General features: G+C 37.1%; 1 protein-coding gene across 2 annotated transcripts in view; it reads left to right on the plus strand.

Moving 5' to 3' along the window:
- cntn4 (contactin 4) overlaps positions 1 to 19,850 on the plus strand; it is a 161,752-nt gene that overhangs the window by 48,117 nt on the left and 93,785 nt on the right. For both annotated transcript variants that reach the window (XM_079460380.1, XM_079460381.1), the window contains exon 2: positions 10,772 to 10,907. In XM_079460380.1, the coding sequence (XP_079316506.1) occupies positions 10,772 to 10,907 (136 nt within the window). The remainder of the gene's footprint in view (positions 1 to 10,771; positions 10,908 to 19,850) is intronic.

The following is a 19,850-nucleotide window of genomic DNA, read 5'->3' on the forward strand; positions in this document are numbered from 1 at the left end:
AGCTCTCTCCACCGCTCACCCCTCCCTTTCGAAGCACTACGGCAGCTGACAGAGAACTAAGATGTCGCCACGTTTTTGCTTCTTTGCCGAAGGAGATGACTTATTTACGAGACGCGTTGTGTAGAGCAGCTTGTCTGTTTAGGGCTACTGTTTAAACAAACAGCATGGTGAATTCTGTGCAAGGCGACCCGTGATGTATCAAGAGAGAAATAGCTCATTCTAGGGAATAAATACATAGCGCTTCGTTATGTAAGGTCTTTATGCATCTCTGAAGACATGTATATATCATATCTGTCAATAGATCCTCCAAAAAAATGACACGCTGGACCTTTAAGCATTTTATGGTCATAACACACACACACTGTAAATGTATTCTATTAGACTTATTATGCATTGCTGCCTAGTGTTGTACTGTAGATACGGTTCACTGTTATACAGCTTGCTCCATTAGTGTTTAATGCATTTGAGATAGAAAGCATGAACAACATTATGACCCATCATTTTTTACTTTACTGCCCCTCTTATTTATCCGTCAGATGAAAAAGAACTGTACAATAAACTGCTTATTGTAATTGAATTGCAATAGGTGGTTATAGAACAAATCTTCATTGCTTATTGATGTGGAACTGAGAGAACTCTAAATAGAATTCAAATGTATTTCTTCCATTAGATATTGATCAGATGTTAGATTGGGTCCTTCATTGCTCATATCAAACCTGGACAGTCATATTTCATATAACCTCACGGGACAGAGGGCTATATGACATAGTCCAGAGAAATGCATCTTTCTACAAATTGTTGCTTAAAACTGTTTGTGAGCATTTCACATTTTCACCTAGAGCACTTCAATGATACATCCTCACGGCTCACACCCATCTAAGGTGGCATAAATATGCATTAATTTCCACTTTTCAGAAGGTACTACTATAAATTGTAACTGTCTTCTTTTTGCGGTCCCCCTGCCATTGTGTGTCCTCGCACGACTTCCTAGACGTGACAGATTACTCCAATTTTCTGAACACCTCTGATAAATTGTTGCTCTGAAGCAAAATCCAGGCCTTCACATCTTACCGGCAATAGAAACGTGGCAGCTTTCACTCCAAATACATAATTTTTGGCTCTCAAAAAATATGTCTTAAAGGCTAGAGGCAGTTCACGAAAAATGAATCTCCCGATAGCTCAGGTTTGAGAAGTAGCAGGCCAATTCTCCCCCTGAAAAAGCTTACAATTATATTACCATGTTGGATTGGCTGTCTCCTCATCTTAGTTGGCCAGATAAGATGCCTTGATGTAAATTGTAGACGGTCCATAATAATGTATCAGCGTTTGATCTGACAGATTTTACAGTCTGACAGAGAGCCACAGAGCATTTCTTTGTCACGCATGGCATCCGGGGCTTGAGTTTTCTAAAAGCCACAATTTAGACTGGCTGCGCAAAAATTATATTTAAAAAATACATTGTCTCTAAGTGTGGAAATGAGGGACGGATGCTTGCGTGAATGTAGGCCGCTATCTTGCAGAAAAGTGAGTGTGCCTATCAAAAGCTTTGAGTCTTTATATAACAAGTGCCCTTTTCGAGACACATATGAGTACTTTCTGCTTAAAATGTTACGGTAAGCTGCTGCAGAGTATATCAATGGTACAGATGGCAGATGTACTTTATGTATGTATGGATCCACTACATACTGTACATTGTGGTTTTTAAATTAAATTTAACTTGCACCTGAATAAACAATGCTTGCAATGGTTTTATCTGAATTTTGGGTTACACACACAAACAATGTGGAGTTTATATCAACCCAGCATTGATCAGAATGTACAAACACAACTTTTGGGTGAAATTAACACATATTATGTTTATATTTGGCCCAACGATGTAATAAAATAACAAATTGTTTGGGGCCAAAACAACCCAACATAGATTAATGTATACCCCAACCTTTGGGTTTGTCATTTTTTGACCCAACGCTGGTGTTTAAAATTCGATTTGTTTCATATTTTATTTTGAGGCAATTCTGGGTCGGGAGAACAGAGGAGAATATTTGTCAACAAACTTTTATTAATGTTACTTTTCAAAAAAAAGGGGAAATTAACTATTGTTCTATTTTATGGACATTTTATTATCAGGACATAAATTTAGTAGTTAAACTACTTAAATATTACGATGCTAAAATGCGTTGCAATAAACGCCGAAAGAAGCATATCCATTATCCAATATTTAAAATGATTTCAATAATTTCTTATTAGAATATTTGAGCTCATAAAAAACTAATATTCAAAATATCACAGCACGTTTCAAAACAAACTAAAAAAGGATCCTTGCAAATTTATTTACAGGCTGTGACTTGAAGGCGACGACCCTATTTGAACTTCTTAGAAGGAAAATTCAGGCTTTTAGGTTTGGAACAAGATGCCAGTCTTATGCTTAATGCCAAATTCATTAACATCAGTTGTAGTGAAATGTAAATTTTAATGCGTAATGAACGAATATGAATTTACAAAGAAAACCGCCCCGAACAAGTTATGGTAATAAATGAATTATTTTTAATCATTTAATATTACTTAGGTATTTTTATACCTAATGTAGTAATGTTGACGAATTATGTGGCTCACCAGTTTTGAAACATTTTAGTATGGTGATGTGAGCCGAGCATAACACGCGATCTGGGCATACGTTGTGTACGCTTAAAATATTTTAACTTGCTTGCGATCTGACTGAACAAAGATTTAGGAACACAGACACATTTTTATATTTTCTGTATATTATCAGATGAAGTGAAGAAGCGTTAAATAAGACGTGACAACTCTGAGGACTTCTCCCTGTGGACTTCTTATGAAATTACGAAAATTCCAATAACATTTGACATTTTCGAATAGTTATTGCGATTCGAACATTTTTACACATCCCTAATGTATTTATGTATCATACAGAACAGGATTGGTTTGCATGGGTTTGGGCAGTCTGACTGGCAAACATCTCCCAGAAACAAGGCTGCCTACTATAAGACCCCTGTAAGTGATTAGCTAATCCGGCTCATCAGTGACTAAACATTTTGAGAGGCACAAGAATGGGTTTTGTTCCTGTGATTACGATGATGTCACGCACGGATCTGGTGTTAAGCTGTTGGCTTGTGCTGTAATGTTCTTCTGCTGTGTTTTAAAGAGACAGTTCACCCGAGAATAAAAATGCAACCAGTGGCACTAAAAATAAAGACTAAGATTCTTTAAGATCATGCCAAGTATGTGATTACGGAGCACAGAATGTCACGGTTTCCGAAGTATTTGTTTGTGATGTGTTGTGAAAGTGATATCGCTCGATGTGACATGTGTGACAATAATGTAGAGTTAGATATGCAGTGTCAGTCTAGGACAAAAAGAAACATTACTTTTAGTGTCCCGTCACTGCAAGTGAAAGTCTGTTACAGTCTTTCTAGCAGTTTCTTCGTGCAACCAGTGCCAATTTTATGTTTACCAACTCTCATAAATATGTTTTTGCAGCATAACAATATACTTTCATGTAATCCTATAGTTATATTGTATTATGTTTATCAAGACAGAAAATATATGAAAGACTGACTTTTTTTATTGGTTTTAAAATAGTATAGACTTATCTTGGATTTATCAACACAGACAGCATAATGAAAGCATAACCTTTTCACATGCATAATATTTCAGGTTATTAAAACCCAAACACATATTACATCAAATAGTCACAAGGGACTTAAAGCCTAACAATTCGTATAGCAGAAAATGATGACTCAGAAATGATTTGCTTTGACTGTTTTTGTTGAATTGATCATAATGTTTAACCAAAAACTTTGTATTGGACGATAATACATTTAGTTATTAGGTTATATTCTGTGTTCATCTGTTCAGTTTTCCCTTTTTAAATAAATAAAATCAAGGAAAAACATCAGGTTTTACATAAAATATAGAAATCACACGACCACAGATCTAGCTTTCCAAAGCGTTTGTTACAAATATGTGAATATAAATTGTGTGTTCTGTTGTCTGTGTATTTAATATTGTTCCGAAGGATATTCTGTATATGAAGGGTATTAAAGATGTGTAATGATTCACGCATTACTTGCAAAAATATTAAACATGTGTAGAGATACAAATGAATGCAAATGTCAGTTTTCACTTAACTTGTGTAACTTTAGGTCACAAGTCACATGACTTTGTTGTGTCCACTACTTTCCCTTTTTATTGCTGTGATGTTGTCACACTTTCTTATAGAATCGCTGACTTAAAACAAAGTCAAAGCTTGTTAAACCCAAAATCCTTCACTTCCAAGTTACATCAAAGTGTTCCAGTCAACTTAATGTAAGTCAATTACAATTCAATGTTATCTGAAATCTTTGAAGCTGATTGACAAAACAATTGGTAACTGGTTGTAATGATAAGCTGACAGCAGGCATGGTTTTTAACTTTTAATGTTCTACTTTTGGTTTATTATGATGGAGCTATACGATTGTGAACGTCGTATATAACTCTGTCAAAAACTAAAACGTGAGCCTTGAAGTCGCTGAAAAATAAAGTAGAAGAAACATATTTATAGATGTGTTTGTTTACATAAATCGGTATAATAAACGGATGAGTCACATTAAATGAGTGCGCGTGATTCAGTGTTAGGTAATTAAAATATGAAAAGTTTCAGGAATAAAGATGCAAGGTGTGATTCTCATACATCTTTTTATCGTAACAATAAGGTGTTTGCAAATAAAACTATCATTATTCTGAGACATACATCGTTTTTATAAAATGTTTTAACATCTCAATCGGTCTTGAGATTGTGGTAGCATAGCGATGTTAATACTGCTTTTGTATTTTCGTGTAATCTGGTTTAAAGGAAAACCTAATTGATTCAAGCGCTCATTTAACCTTGTATTGATGCCAGGACTGTATGAGCTCTGACTGTGAGAGTGAGGTTTCATCTTCATTGCGTTAAGCTTAATAAATGTTCATTATGATTGCTTGGTGTTTTCTGCAGATCTGTGGCGGTAAGCACGGTTTCTGTAGACTTGCAGCGTATTAGTTGTAGATTTATTGTCAGCTGAAGATTCTGTTATGGCAAATAGTGTCCAGTGCACCAGAACTCAGCCTTGGGCATTTGTCAGCTGTCGATGTGAGATCTTGTTTGGTAGTAAAGGCACACTGACTGCAATTTCACACTTCTGGGCTTCTACTCATAAATCTTGCCGTACAATTGAAATTATGAGTGTGCTGTAGATCTTTAGAGTTAATGAATCTGGCATTATTTGATTTAGTATTTATGGCATTTTTCTGTTTTTGTGTTTGCAAATGAAGTCATTTCGTCCCTAAAAACATAAGATCAAAATTAGCCCAACACTGTAAAAAGTGAATATGTGGAATAGTGAGAAAGGTGTCCTTGTCCTAGCACAAATCGCAAATCTTTCTCTTACTTTTTAAGGATTTGAGTTGTGTTTCATTTGAGTATCGACTTAATCTAAAATTAAGAGAAATCAGCAAGAAACATATGAGACAATTGTTTGAATACATTAAGAGTATGAAGCTGTAAAATAAAAGTAGATTGTAGAGGCAAAACGATCTGGATTTGGGTAAATATATTAAATTCACATTGAAACCTTCAGTAATCTTGATTTGGCAAATCTAAGTTTGAGTTTATGACATGGTTGATTTTTGTCAGGAGAAACATCTGAGCCTTAAGCTAAATATTCCATTTGCTCTCCATTTAATATAATTTACTGTATGTCTAGGATAAATAAATCGTGCAGTCTGGTGTGTAACATCCAATATGGGGAAGTATTTTAAAGTTTAAAGAGAAGAGAGCGTGGTTTGAGTTCATTACAGAACAGTATAGAGGAGAGCAAAAAAGTCCTGCGAATCCTATTTTACTCCCTACATTGTAGGGAGATTGGCAACGACAGAGTGCCTAAGCCATGAAGGTTACATCCAACACAGAGCTCAGCTTCAGAAAGAGGCAGTGGGAAGACTTTTGTGCGGCTTTGTGTTGCAAGCCGTAAGAAGACGTTTTAAGCCACTCTCTTTATTTCACCCGTTGCCTGCAGCTCCGTGGAGCGATTGTTAGTTTTTTGTCCATATATTCCCTCGCCCATCTTGAGTGCTTGTCATCGGTGCACCAATGCATGCCTGAGCTTTAGCACCCTGGGCTTCTTTCTCATTTAGAGAGAGGGATTTTCTGGCCCAGAAAAGCATGAAAGATGGAGGCATGTCACTTTAGCTGCATATGGTGTACCCTTTTTGAAAACAAAACAAAAAAGAAACTCATCTTTGGTTTTCGAACACTCATGCAAAGTGTATTGATAAAGTGTGTTGTGTTCAGAAAATAAAACTGGATGTTCATCAGAGAGTAGAAAACAGCTCAATTAGTCAGTTAGTGAAAGTCCTACAATGTCTATACAATGACAAATCGGTTTTGGAAAGTGAAGGAAAGCGTGGTAGTGTGTAAAGCTTGCGATGGAAGCGTTGCTTTAGCAATATTTATCCTGCATCATCGAATGACGCTGCTGTGACTTTCTCACCTTGGTTTGGAGGAAAAGCCTTGGGCAACTTGGATATAGAAGTGACTCATTCAAATATCATTTCAAAAGATACGATTGAACTTGGCAGTCGGTCACAAGACCTGTCAGACTCAATGTCATCCGACATCATTAATAACTTGATTGTTTGAATAAGGCTTTCATGGAATGATGACTTAAATTTCAGTGTTTGCGTAAAGCTGTCGTATCTGGCATAATGAACACCTGGCTTATAGTGGATGGATATGGATGTTTGTCATTTTTAGAGCCTTATAGTTGGAAAGAGCAGCTTGTACTGTTAAAAACAGCATTAGCCCCGTCAGCCTCTAGATTAATAGTGTCGCCGGCTCCTGTGGTTCATCTGCTGGCCCTGTAAGTCATGTTTCAGTATCATCTCTAACCTAAACCTGCATCTGCATGCCTTGATTAATAAGCCCAACGCTTCTCATTTAAACGATGTTTTGTCTCCTGACCCCTTGAAAACAAAGGAACGGCTCTCATTTAGAGGGTTTCTGTGTAAATGTGTCATTGGGTCCTTTACATTCTCATTTCCAATCAATCACACAGTTAACCTGTACCTGGCAGCTGCATACTAATAGATACTTCCAAAATAGCATGCGCAAGAGAATTTCTTACAGAGCCGATGTGCAAATTGCGTATTTTGATGAAAGATATGATGTAGTGTTAATCGCCAGTGTTAAAAAAAGGTCAAATTAGCACTCACAGTGTATATATAATCAACACCCTCCAAGTTGTTTAAGATTGGCGATTTCATTGGCCTGTTAAACATCTTAGTGTCAGGTACAATTAAAAATAAGTAGTACCTTGGTCAGAAATAGGCAAAACTTACTTATGGCAGATGCGTTTAAGAGAATTACCGTGCATTCAAGATATGCATTTTTGTTCGGAATAGAACCCATTACCTTTGCATTGTAAGGGCTTTGTTTCATGATTTCTTCATAAAAGTGTTTCACAGGTATAGAGAGCTGGTATCAGAGAACAGATTAAGGTGGAGCTGGCGGGTGGGTTGGGGTGTTGGAATGACTGAGATTGCACTGATTGAAATAGAGATAAGATATTAGACATGATCTGCGTCGACAAATCCTTAGCTTAACTTGTTGACATTACATTTCAGGAAATAAAATGGATTCAATCTCAGTTGCCCTCGTGATTTCGATCTGGAAAGCTAAAAAATTACGCCTCAGGGCTACACCGGATATTCGCAGGAAGGAGTTTGCATATTTTTAGTTTGGACGCTGCTGAATTAATAAACCGCAAACTGCTCGTCGCGCCTTCGAAGCATTTTTATTTTTACGTTTGCTCCTTGTAGAGAAGAGCTTGGCTTTCTCATTGATGAAAAAGCCTGCGTCCTGTTTACATCCATCTTCTTAGATCCGAATACCCCACAATTCAGCCCCAAGACAGCCAGGCTGAATGGGAATTTGGGAATGGACACAGAACAGAGGAATCCATGTAGGCCTACATCTCAATACTAGATTGAGTCCTCTACATTTATTTTGCAGAAAGTTACCAATTTCATGTTTGTTTGTTTGTTTTTGCCAAGATTTTGGAACCAGTGTCTTTATTCGAAAGTTATATTTAAACCTAAAATTCAAGGAAAAGATATAGAAGATTATATTTTACGCGAACTATCATATCAATTGCATTGCTTACATGTGTTTAATTGTCATTTCTTTCCTGTAGCTCAGTGGTAAGAGCATTGTGTTAACAACGCAAGGTTGAGGGTTCGATCCCAGGGGATTGCAGATACCGATATAAAATGTGTAGAATAATGCAATGTAAATCGCTTTTATCCAAAGCTTCTGCCAAATGCCTAAATGTAAATTTCTTTTTTTACCCCTTGTTGAAATACTATGACAGTTTTCATTTAAATTTTTAATGTCGTATAGAAATAATCTTATAGAAATCTTTTTACCTCTAAAAATAGTTTTGGTGCCCTGAATTTAACATTACACAGAATATAAATGAATCAAAATGAGGTTTGTTGCTCTATATTTCAGCCAGTTTTAAAAAAAGAATTTCCGCTAGGGGATTTTGGGACATCATTGATATCCAACTCTTTTTCAGCTACATTTGTGCTTTGGCTTTCACAAAGCCTGGAAACATGGAGAATCACTCCTCTCCTAGACACAATGTGTGGCTTTTGAGTATAGGACTGATTCACAGGAACTCTCTTGGGACTTTCACTGAAAAGCCTGGTTTCAGACACAACTCTTATTCTCTTCCCATTCTTTATTCCCACTACAAACATCTCTCAGCCTCTGTTGTTGTTAGCCTCTCTGGTTCTGCGGCATGAAACTTTGTTCTGCGGTAAGGACTATTGAATAAGGGTTCATAATAACTAATACCTTGATGACGGCGGCACAATGGTTTATTCTACAATCGAGCTCCACAAACAATACGTTTTAATTTGAATAATTTCATGTGAATGAGATTAATTTAAATGAATACCTAAGAATGGATACTAATGGCAATGGAATATTATGAATGATTTACATGCTGTTTGTAGAAAAATTTGAAAATATGCAATTTAATAATTCGCCTCTGTAGCTACTGTTTTTTGTAATGTCCTCACTTTTTTCTATGCTTTTTAAGGTATCTGTTTGTTTGTTTCTTGGAAATATGACACAGTGGAGGAGTAAAATAGATTGTTTAATTAACGTTTTCCAATGAAATTCCAGTTTCTGGGATGAAATCGCTGACATTCATTTAAATGAATAGCTTTAAGATTTCCTTTTACATCGTGAATCAAAATGTCATTCAAAAAACTTTGGACATAACACATTCAATTCTAAACAGTAAACAAAAAAATTTAGTTGAAAAGTAAAAGAGAATGTAAAAGAGGCAATAATAAATTATGACGTAAAAGGTTTCCAACATAGTTGTTTCCCTCTTAAAAAGTTTGTTTTTATTAAAATCAATTTTTACCTAAATATTATATATTTTTATTTAAATAAACCTACACATTGTCGCTGTCCTTCTGAAACCTTGGATGTCCCAGTTTTACAAAAAATGGAAAAAACAATGTGATATATTTTTTTTATGATTCAAAATACCATGTTGTCAAAATTGACAAGCCCTTTTTAATAATTGTTTCTAAAACCAAGTGACAGGTAGCGCTTGTTAGATTACTTGGGAATTGTAATCAGTTACTGATACAAACTACATGGCAAAATTTGTAGTCGCTAACGTAATCCCTTAGATTACACATTTCTTGTAACGTGATATGACTAATTTTTGAATACATTTGGTTACATTTTTGTTACATTTTTCTGGTGTAGCTGGTGTATACACTTTTCTTGTTAAATTCTATCCAAAGATAACAATTTTCACCTGCCTGTGCTTGTGATTATTTCATACAAAATCCAATTTAAACAATGGAGAATATATATCAACCTACCAAGCCTACTTTACACTAGTTAACGGTTATTTTAATCTCAAACCAAAACTTTAACCAGAGGAAATCTTTTATTTATCAGATATAAAATATACCATTACCATTTATCGTGCAACCCCTTATATTTTTCACATGTATTACCTTTGTGAACAAAAATAAAATAAATGGTATCACATGATATATTGTGATTTCTGGGAATGGACAATTCAGCAGCCCACATATATTTGGATTTATGACTAATGCAGTTTAGCAATGAATGTTGTGATTCATACAAATCGCGCTAATCATAGTATTATTGGTGCTAGATTGTGAAGATTAACACTGTTCTTGAATAATGCAAAGTGGACATAAATGCATGTAAACAAAAACATGTTAGACCCGCTATAGTGGGTTAGTTGGTTGTCTTAACAGTAAAAGTTTGTAGGGTTACCAAAAAATGTAAAAGTAATGGGTTAAGATAATCTATGTAATGTAGTCTGTAACAATAAAATAGTGTAAATGAGTATTTAAAAATATTGCGTAATTCAATTACAAGTAGGATAACGTAATCCAGATTACAAATAATCAGTTACTAACCCATTCTGGTGACAAAAATAAAGGCTGACTAGCATTAATGATTTATGGCAAAAACAATTAAGATACTGTATGAGGTTTCAGAAGTACATAGCAATATTCAAAGAAACTTCCACATATTAATTCTCCCTCTTCTGACAGTCCCTGAGATTTTTCTACATACAGTTTAAGTCTGCGTAATGAATCGTAACTGTGTAACAGTAGCTTTTCTGCATGTTGACTTCAACTAAGCACCTCATTTTTGTGTTCCTTGCAGAGTGAGGATCAGGAAACCACAGAGAGGACTCCCTGCATTCCTGATTGGATGCGAGTTGACTTTGACCGAACCAAACTGAAGATGAAGTTGCTATGGAAACTGCTGCTGCTGCAGTCATTCATGGGGTGCCTCGCAGGTAAAAGTATCTTATTAAGAACTTTTGATGCGTCTGGCAGCTGCTTTTTGTGAAGTCTGGCCCCATATTCCTGTGTATTTATGGCAGGGGACGGTATTTAAAGATGAGGTAACACACGCAGTTTCTGCCAATCTCATATTAATCTTGAGTACCTACACAGTAGTACTGCATAGTTCATATCTTCGGAGAATACTTAGTTTGATTAAATGTGTAAAAGACAGATACAGCTATACGATTATTTCCGGAAAAAGACGAGCTCCTGGAGGCGTGCAGGGGGTGGGTGGAACTACAGCACTATCACACAATACAGCATTGCATTAATCCTGCATAACTTTCATAACACTATAAGGTTTCAAGGATTCAAAGTGTTTATTGTCATATGCCCGGTGAGGAAGCAAGTTTCCGTGAGCAATGAAATTACATTCTGTCCACAATGAATGCCAAGACAACACACACTAAGCTATACACACACATACACAAATTTTACACACATGCATACATACGTACATACAATGTAAGAAACATAATATAAGAACTATGCTTTAACATAATAATAACTAAACCGACCATTATTACATTATGTCTAAAAAACAATAGTGCAGTATCACGTGCAAATTGACTGCAACTACATGATATCAATAGCAGCAGTAATAGTAACAGATGTGCAAATTGAGATGAGGCTACATGAGTAGTATTAGCAAATACGTATACAATAGTAGTAATAACAGCAATAACATTACAGAAGTTCAAACGAGATGAAACAACTGGACCCGACTGTTCTCTGAGATCGGTAAGTCCACTAGCTAGCTACCTGTTTAACAGTCTAGTAGCTGAGGGGAAGAATGAGTTCCTTAATCTGGAAGTCCTGCAATTTAACTCCTGTAGCTCAGTCCTGTGGGTAGGAGTGTGAACGGTCTGTGTTGGGGGTGGGAGGGGTCTTTAATGATGGATGCAGTTCTTCTGTGGAATGGTAAATGGACTGCAGAGAGGGAAGTGGAGTCCTGATGATCTTCTCAGCAGTCTTCACCGCTCTCTGCAGATGTTTGCGGACCCTTACTGTAATGCTGCCATACCACACAGCGATGCAGCTGGTCAAGACGCTCTCAACTACACAGCTGTAGAAGTTGTTGAGGATCTTAGGCGACATGCCAAACTTCCTCAGGAAGTACAGCCGCTGTTGTGCCTTAACCAGCTGGGTGGTGTCCTGGTGAGGTCTTATGCTAACAATAAGTTGGTGTTGTTTACATTATGCACGTCCACGCCAATTGACAACAAAACACAGACATATGACTTAGTTTGACTTACCTCGTGTGGTTCATGTCTGGCATCTTTTAGCGCTGGGACCGCGCCATCTTTCACTTTCAAACCATCTCCAAATCAGCGGTGATCCACCGTTTATATAACATTCAACACCGAAATGCAGTGAGCAAACAAACGACACTTCCGGCAGTCAAATGAAGCAGCATTGATGGGCGTGCTCTTTCTCACGCTGGCTGGTTGACGCGTGGGCATGCACTTTCTCTCACACTCGCATGTGGGCGTGCTCTTTCGCTCGTTGGATGAAGCATGGGTGTGCTTTTCCAGGAGAATCGTCCAATAAGGAACTAAGAACCCTTGTTACGAAATGGGAATCCATGTTCGAAAAACACTTTCAGAAACTTGTATGAACCCTGGCGGAGTGGATCGAGCACAGAAATACTACGTCACACGCTCAAATCGTTTTTGACAAGTTGACCATGTTAAGCTTGAAAAGCCAGCACGTTTAACAGTGTACAGAATGCGTGAAATAGCATGTTACCTCCACTTTAAGACCTGATGGAGAAACCAACTAGAAAACGTTTGACTCTTGCAAATAGTAATCATTACAGAAAAACTAAATTACGTTGCAAATAATAGGACTGTATACTTTCAAGAGAGAATTGTAAGTAATGAGATTGAACAGGAAGGGCTGTCTGCTGGTGCCTGATAGTTTTGAATTTAAATGTGGTGACTGACTGGTACGATAGGAGACTAAGATGAAAAATATTAATTTGAATATTCTGATAGCTAAGAATGCGAGATTTAATCAAGCGGAGGTAGAAAACAGAATCTTGATTCTTTGGCAGACGGATGTATTTTATACTAATCTGAAATTAAATTCATGGGAATGCTTTTGACCCAAAGGTGCTCCAGATAGCACATTTCAAAATGACTTGTCACAAAAAGCCGATTACTTTTTTACTTTGTGTAATACAGCGTGATGGGTAGTTTTGAGTCTATGGAACAGTTTGTTGACTTCATCTTGCATCTCACCATTCCAATAAATGAGATTAGATTGATTATTAGATTTTTCCAAATTACCTTTCATGTGTATTCGAGGTGATTTAAGTATTGCACAGAATATTGTGAATAGCTCAACTTTTAAAGCTCCTGCTGATGACTTTCTATTAATTTCAGCCCAGTTGTGAACCTATAAAGTTTATACTGTGCAACTTTATGCAAGTCCATGATCCTTCCCTTTGCGTATCTTAAAAGAGAAAATTAGAGCTCCAGGGAAGTAAAACTTGCCCCCCCAACGTAAAATGAGGGGGATTGGTGATACGCATTCATTCAAAGCGATCTTAAATTAATTTCTTTTTTCATTAAGGAACAATTAAGGTGCCTATTATCTTTATTAGTCCCTTTTTACCTAAGGGATCTTTCACATCAATCATAATCTGATTATGAAGTTTCATTTCTCATATTTAAAACACTGCCTCATTGACATTAATACAATTTACCTTCTCTGAAGTATTTCATTAACTAGAACTTTGTAAGGTTACATCTTTCTCATTATTTCCTTAATATTCAGAAAATGTCATGTGGTGTGTGTGATTGAATACATTTCAAGATCACGTTACAGTATTCTGGAAAAGTTATTGTGTTGAAAGTCAAATTTACATCTGTCCGTAGTGGGACTCCCATCAGTCGAGGGCTAATCGGGTCCAGTGAAGTTTGCAGTGGAGTTTTTTATGATACAGTTTGAATATATTATGGTAATTTGTTGTTGGTTTGGCCCACACACTGCAAAAAAATGAATTTCTTACTTAGCATTTTTGTCTTGTTTTCAAGTACAAATGTCTAAAAAGTCTTTACAAAATGACACATTTACTTGACAAGGAATAATAAGAAATAATTTTTTTACAGTGCATACAGTGATATTCTGTCCAATATTGAATCCAGTTAATATTAAGAAGTCACACAACTGTTGTAAGTGTACATTTTATTACAATTAAATTATGCATTCGTTTTGATGGAGTTTTGAGTGCAACTGTTAATAAGTAAACATACGCTGTCCCCACTTTATATATGCATTAGTCACTGGATTTGATTTGATTTATAGATCTCTGCTTCCTTTTAAATGGCTTTTATTTCATTTATGTTTTGTCTAAACGTATTAGCACCAGTATTTCCTTATGACAGTGCTTGTTTTGCCACGTAAGAACATCTGGCCACCTTCCCATTGGGCAGTTTATTTATGATTGAAAAAATAATCAATACTTTAATGCTTTTTGTTTCTTTTGGATTTTAATATTAGCATGGGCCAATAAAATGGAAAAGAAAAGCAAAACTTACGTGACCTTTCCTGGGCTTGTAGCATGCCAGGTTGCATAAATCTTTTTTTAAGTACAAAACAGATGTTTATCACCACAGACTTAATTGTGAGTGCTTAAATACCTCATTGCATTGCTAATAAATCTCCATGGGGATCCCATGTTCTGTATGCGTATGTATGGCAACATTACTGCATTCAATTTACATTATGTGTATGATTTCAATAACCCATGACCTTTGCATCGCTAACGCAACATGTCTACCAATTGAACTCAAGGAATGTAACTTTTTAACTGATAAAAGAATAAATTCAGTAAAGATGATGTGAACTGCAGCCACCTGTAACGTTTGTCAGATTGTGTCACGGCTCGTCTTCATGCAACGATCAAAACTTCCTTGGAGTTTCCTTTTAACCTGTTCAGTTGCATTATCCAATAACACATGCTATGCCTCCCTGTGTTGGATCAGAAAATCCTGTGTGTTCGTGGCTCTCTTGCGCGGAGGGATCTTTGTTCTTCTCTTGTATTTTCAGTTAGTGGTGTGTGGAACTGGTAGGATTGTTTTTTTATGCTGAACTGACAGCAAAGGTCACATACTTGCCGAACAGCGCAGACGAGGAAGGTTTGTCCCTGAAAGACAAGGCTTGGCAGTGCGACTGCTCAGAATGCTGAGAGGGGTCCGCAATGATCTCCGTCCCCTGCTATGCATCTTTCTTTGTTCTCTCACAGAAGCGCTAGTGACAGGGCGAGGTGTCTGCCTCTCGCGCACACACATCACTCCACCCCGATCGCCCACCCAGTTAGCATGTGATTACCTTAGCGTCACACGCACTTCACCAGAACACAAGCTGCATTCTAAATTTCCGTTCTGCTTTTCTTGTTCTGGTGCACTGGGTGCCTGACTGCTTGTTTGATATTTCAGTTTCCAGGGCTGTCGGTTTGGCAAATTCGTTTCGATAGATTAATTATAAGAAAGAATTATGCAATTCAAAACATTAACACAATTAATGATGCCCCTGACACACTTGTAGTCTGCACAAACCCAGCTGACGCATAGCACCAAACACATCAGTCTGCATATGAAGAGTTTATTTAAAATAGCTTTTATTGTAGCTGTATTTTAGCTGTAGTTGTATTTTTTAAAGATATTATTACTTTATAGAAAAAAGTTTGATTGATATTTTCAGTAGAAAAAATATTTAATTGCCTTCATATACACATTACGTTTATATTTAAAATATACATTTGGCAGACACTTTGATCCAACGCAGCCTAAAGTGAATCACAAAGTAAATATTTACTATGTGGGTTTTCTTGAGTCAAAGACTATTTAGATTCATTTATTTCATTTAGTCTTTAAATCATCATCTAAGGCTTTTCTCTAAAAAGATCAATATGCAGTTATTTGTGATTAAACCGCTTCTTTAAGTGGCACATGGCGTAATTGATGCAATTGCCATTTTTAGTTGATCGACATGCTCGGTAAACAGGCGTCAATTAAGCAATCCACAAATATTATGGGCTTTGTCCATCAAGAAGTCACAGTGTAGCTTTCAACCTAGGAAAATCAAAACAGACAATGATGCAATGAAAGGAAGTCGGAGAGCACGTTGACACAACCTGATGTGCCTTCAGCATCTCAACAGGTTAGTTGAACTTTGGTCCCGAGATGTTCGGTTCACGTCCTCCGTGTTTAGCGCGTGAGCATTACAAACACTTGACATTTTCCCCCGATTGAGATCATTGAATGAGATATTACTATTAATCTACACTTTTATTACAAAAAGATGTTAAACTTGCGAAATGATTTTTTTTATAGGAGTAGTATTATAGCTCTGTGTAAGGAGAAGACTTGAAATTAAAATATTAAGCTTAAAATGTCATTCCAAGCTAAATCTCTCAAATCTTTTTGTATCGATGTTTTGAAATGCATGTTCTGTTTGGGTTGTTTGGTGTTTCACGCAAGAAAGTCACTCATATTGGTTTGAGAACGACATGAAGTTGAATAAATGATGACAGAATTCCCATTACTTGGTAAATCTGACTCAGAAGGAAGCAGATGTTTCTCCGCTGTTGTTTCTCATTTGGGGCAGGTCACTGTGATGTAGCAATCAACCGAGACGCAGCCTTCATCCAAACGCTTTTATTTCGCTGTCTGGTTTGTGTACACCTCTCACAGGTGAAAAGACAGACAGCGTGGCCCAAAAACCCGTCATTTGATGACCAAGTTATTCATGGCTTGTAAAGGCGATGCCCAGTGGGGTTTCTGTAAACAGCATTTTCGCAAAACAATTTCTGCCTTCCGCGAGGTGTTATGTTCTAAAAAGCACTGTCTGTCCGACCTACCGCTGGCACGGCACATACAAATGCTAATAGAACACAAAATTACTTGCTTTCACGACTCTCCATATTGAAAAAACTATGCAATCAGATTCTGTGATTCCCCCCCCAAAGCTTTTCACCTAATGTAAGGTTGTAGAGCACGCATATATCCAATGTTTGACTTTCCGCTTGCCATAAAAGATGCAGACATTGAGCTGTTCATCATATGTTATCGCATTTCACAGCACATATTTCACACGCCTCTCTCCTTATGAATATGAATTGGTAATGTGAAACGTAATTGTTTTTGCGTGCGTGTAGGTGGCTTTGCCTGTGTATGTACATCTGCGATGTCACGGAAGATCGCCGTGTTTGGTGAGGATTTGTAGCACATCTGTGGCTTTCAACGTAAATCTTGTGTTTGTGAAATTATGATAATAGAAAACGGCCACAAGGGTAGACCACGAGAACATTTATGACAAACGTTAGATTGTCAGTTCTGATCTCGGCTGCTTTTCGGAGTAAAAAATTGGACATATAAGACTTTTTATTTCAGATTTGGAGCACATTTAAATGTATTGTTATGGCAGCCTTTGAGTCATTTGTGAATCACATTTGATAAAATCTTATCTGATGCGTCGCATGGAAATTGGAATGATGAAACTCTGAGTAACCGCTGTACTAACATCAGTGGCTTTTGTTCTAGTGACACTTGAGATTTTTATGCATCAGATAAGATTGCACACGTCCAAATTAGCCGATTAAGTCCACATGGCGTAAGCTCTATTGATCTCCAAAGGACAGAAACTGAGTTGCATGGGAACGGATAATCCTGTGTATATTTGATGTGCGAGGAAGTTGAGGTGCTGTGTCTTTCTCATGTGGACCTGAAGGTCTAATGTTTGGTTAGCGGTCTGGGTTTCCGGCATGTGAGGGATTAATCTTCACATGCTATTTTGTGGGATGATTATTATAGATGTCAATCAGTTTTTTTTTGCATTTTGTTCTTAATTTGAGTTAGCTTTGAGGTAAGCTTTGTTACTGCATCAATAGCCCTGTTTCATTTAAAAAATGTATTGTGCTGACAATGAAATATCCAATAAATGCTACATTTAGCTGTAAATTGTGACTGCCGTCATTCTGGCATCTCCAGGGCATTTATGATTCAGCAGTTATGGAGAGGATGAGCTCGGATCTTGTGTTAGATGTCCCACACCGAAGCATAAATAGCTGCTGGGTTTGCCATTGTTGCGTCTCATAAATATAAAAACCTTTCACAACTACACTTATAACTAGTAGACTAATTTCGTTTTTTTGCTGTAGGTTGTAAACTGCTGTGCCCTTATTTGTTCTAGCCAGAGCTGTGGCTAGTTTCGTTTATTGTAGTGTCATCAGTTTTTTACATGCTCTGAAACATCATGATGAGAATCTGATTGGTTGTTTTACACTCTTAATAAAAAAGGTGCTTCAACAGGTTCCTCGATGCCATATTTGGTTCCACAAAGAACCTTTAACATCTGAAGAACCTTTCTGTTCTTCTTAAGATTATTAAAAAGCAAGAAAGAAATGGTTATTTAAAGATCCTTTGACTGAATGGTTCTTTGTGGACACAAAAATGGTTCATCTATGGCATCGCTGTGAAGAACCTCTCAAGCATCTTGATTTTTAAGAGTGTAGAGGTGATTAATAGAGTGTTCACACCAAACACGATAAATCGCGCTATTCGCGTGTAGTTGGACGCTTGAACATTTTGAGTTTACTCGCATCATTCGTGCGTGGAATTCGCTTCATTATTCATGGGAGGGGCTTCTGCCGCTCGCTCACGGCCCTACTAGAGCAAGCTCCTGATTGCTTAACGCGGCGCAAATTTTCGCCAAAGTTCAGATTTTGTTAACTTGCGCGTCATTCGAATCGCACCGCAAGTAGATAATTGCGTCTTTGCATTGATTTGACATGTAAATCACTTGCGCTTAATGCCTTAATCGCGTTTGGTGTGAACACACTATTAGAAGGCCACTTGTTTAATTTGGATACATATTTTTGACTGGATACATTTTCGTCAAACTTTGGAGAATAAATAATAAATAAGACCATTTTGTGAAATTCTTTGTTCATATTGTAGTCGGAGCACATGTAATGAACTACACAATCTTCTGTTTGAATCAATTTATTTTTGTTCACATTGCAGTGCACATGTATGTTGTCTTTGTATACACCTATATTTAACTATAATGACATTGGTGAGCTCTGTGAAACGGATGAGAGAGAAAAAACAGGTGAGAAACAAATAGAGATGGTGGGAAAGAGAGAGAAAAGAAGAGGTTGAGCGAAATCAAAGGTGTCACCGTGGCATGAGCATTCTATGCAAATAATTCCCAACATTTGGCCCCATGCAAATCCCTTGTCACCCCTGAAACAAATTGAACTCATCACACAGATGCCTTTGCCAAGCTCCTCTGAAGCGAAAATATGCTTGTCACTCATCCACAATCCCAGCTCATGTCTTTATATTTCCTCTGAATTCTTGGTGGTGGCTCAGTAAAATCGTTTCTCACCAATTGTTCTGTGGGCAGGCATCTTTGTATACACAGCTATTGTGTCAGGTTTGGGGTCTGTGTGGTTTTGCTTGCAGATTTGCGTCGAGCCTGTGGCTGGGGGACGTGGCTTTCATGCAAATCACAAAGCCACTTTCTCCGGACAACTTTCTGGGTCTCTTGGGAAGGCCAATAGATTTCGCCTCAAGCAAATGTTGAAAGAAATGGGAGGTAGAGGTGGAAAAAGATGGCAGACAGGAGAGCTTTAGTAGATGTGCAATTTGTTCTCTTTGGTATCCCGGTCATACCCTTGAAAACAAGGCTTGAGATAACTTTTGAGGGTTTTTAGAAGAATGTTAACTATGCACAGTATAGGTTTCATTCAATATTAACAAAATTCATATAGCAAACGCTGGTCTGTTTCATGTGAAAAGAGCTTTCCCTTTAAGACAGACTTGACACCTTTCTTGAAGATGGAATATGCTCAAAGCAGCATCAAATTCCACCGGTTACAT

The sequence above is a fragment of the Barbatula barbatula genome (assembly GCF_947034865.1).
Source record: "Barbatula barbatula genome assembly, chromosome: 7".
Taxonomy (NCBI): domain Eukaryota; kingdom Metazoa; phylum Chordata; class Actinopteri; order Cypriniformes; family Nemacheilidae; genus Barbatula; species Barbatula barbatula.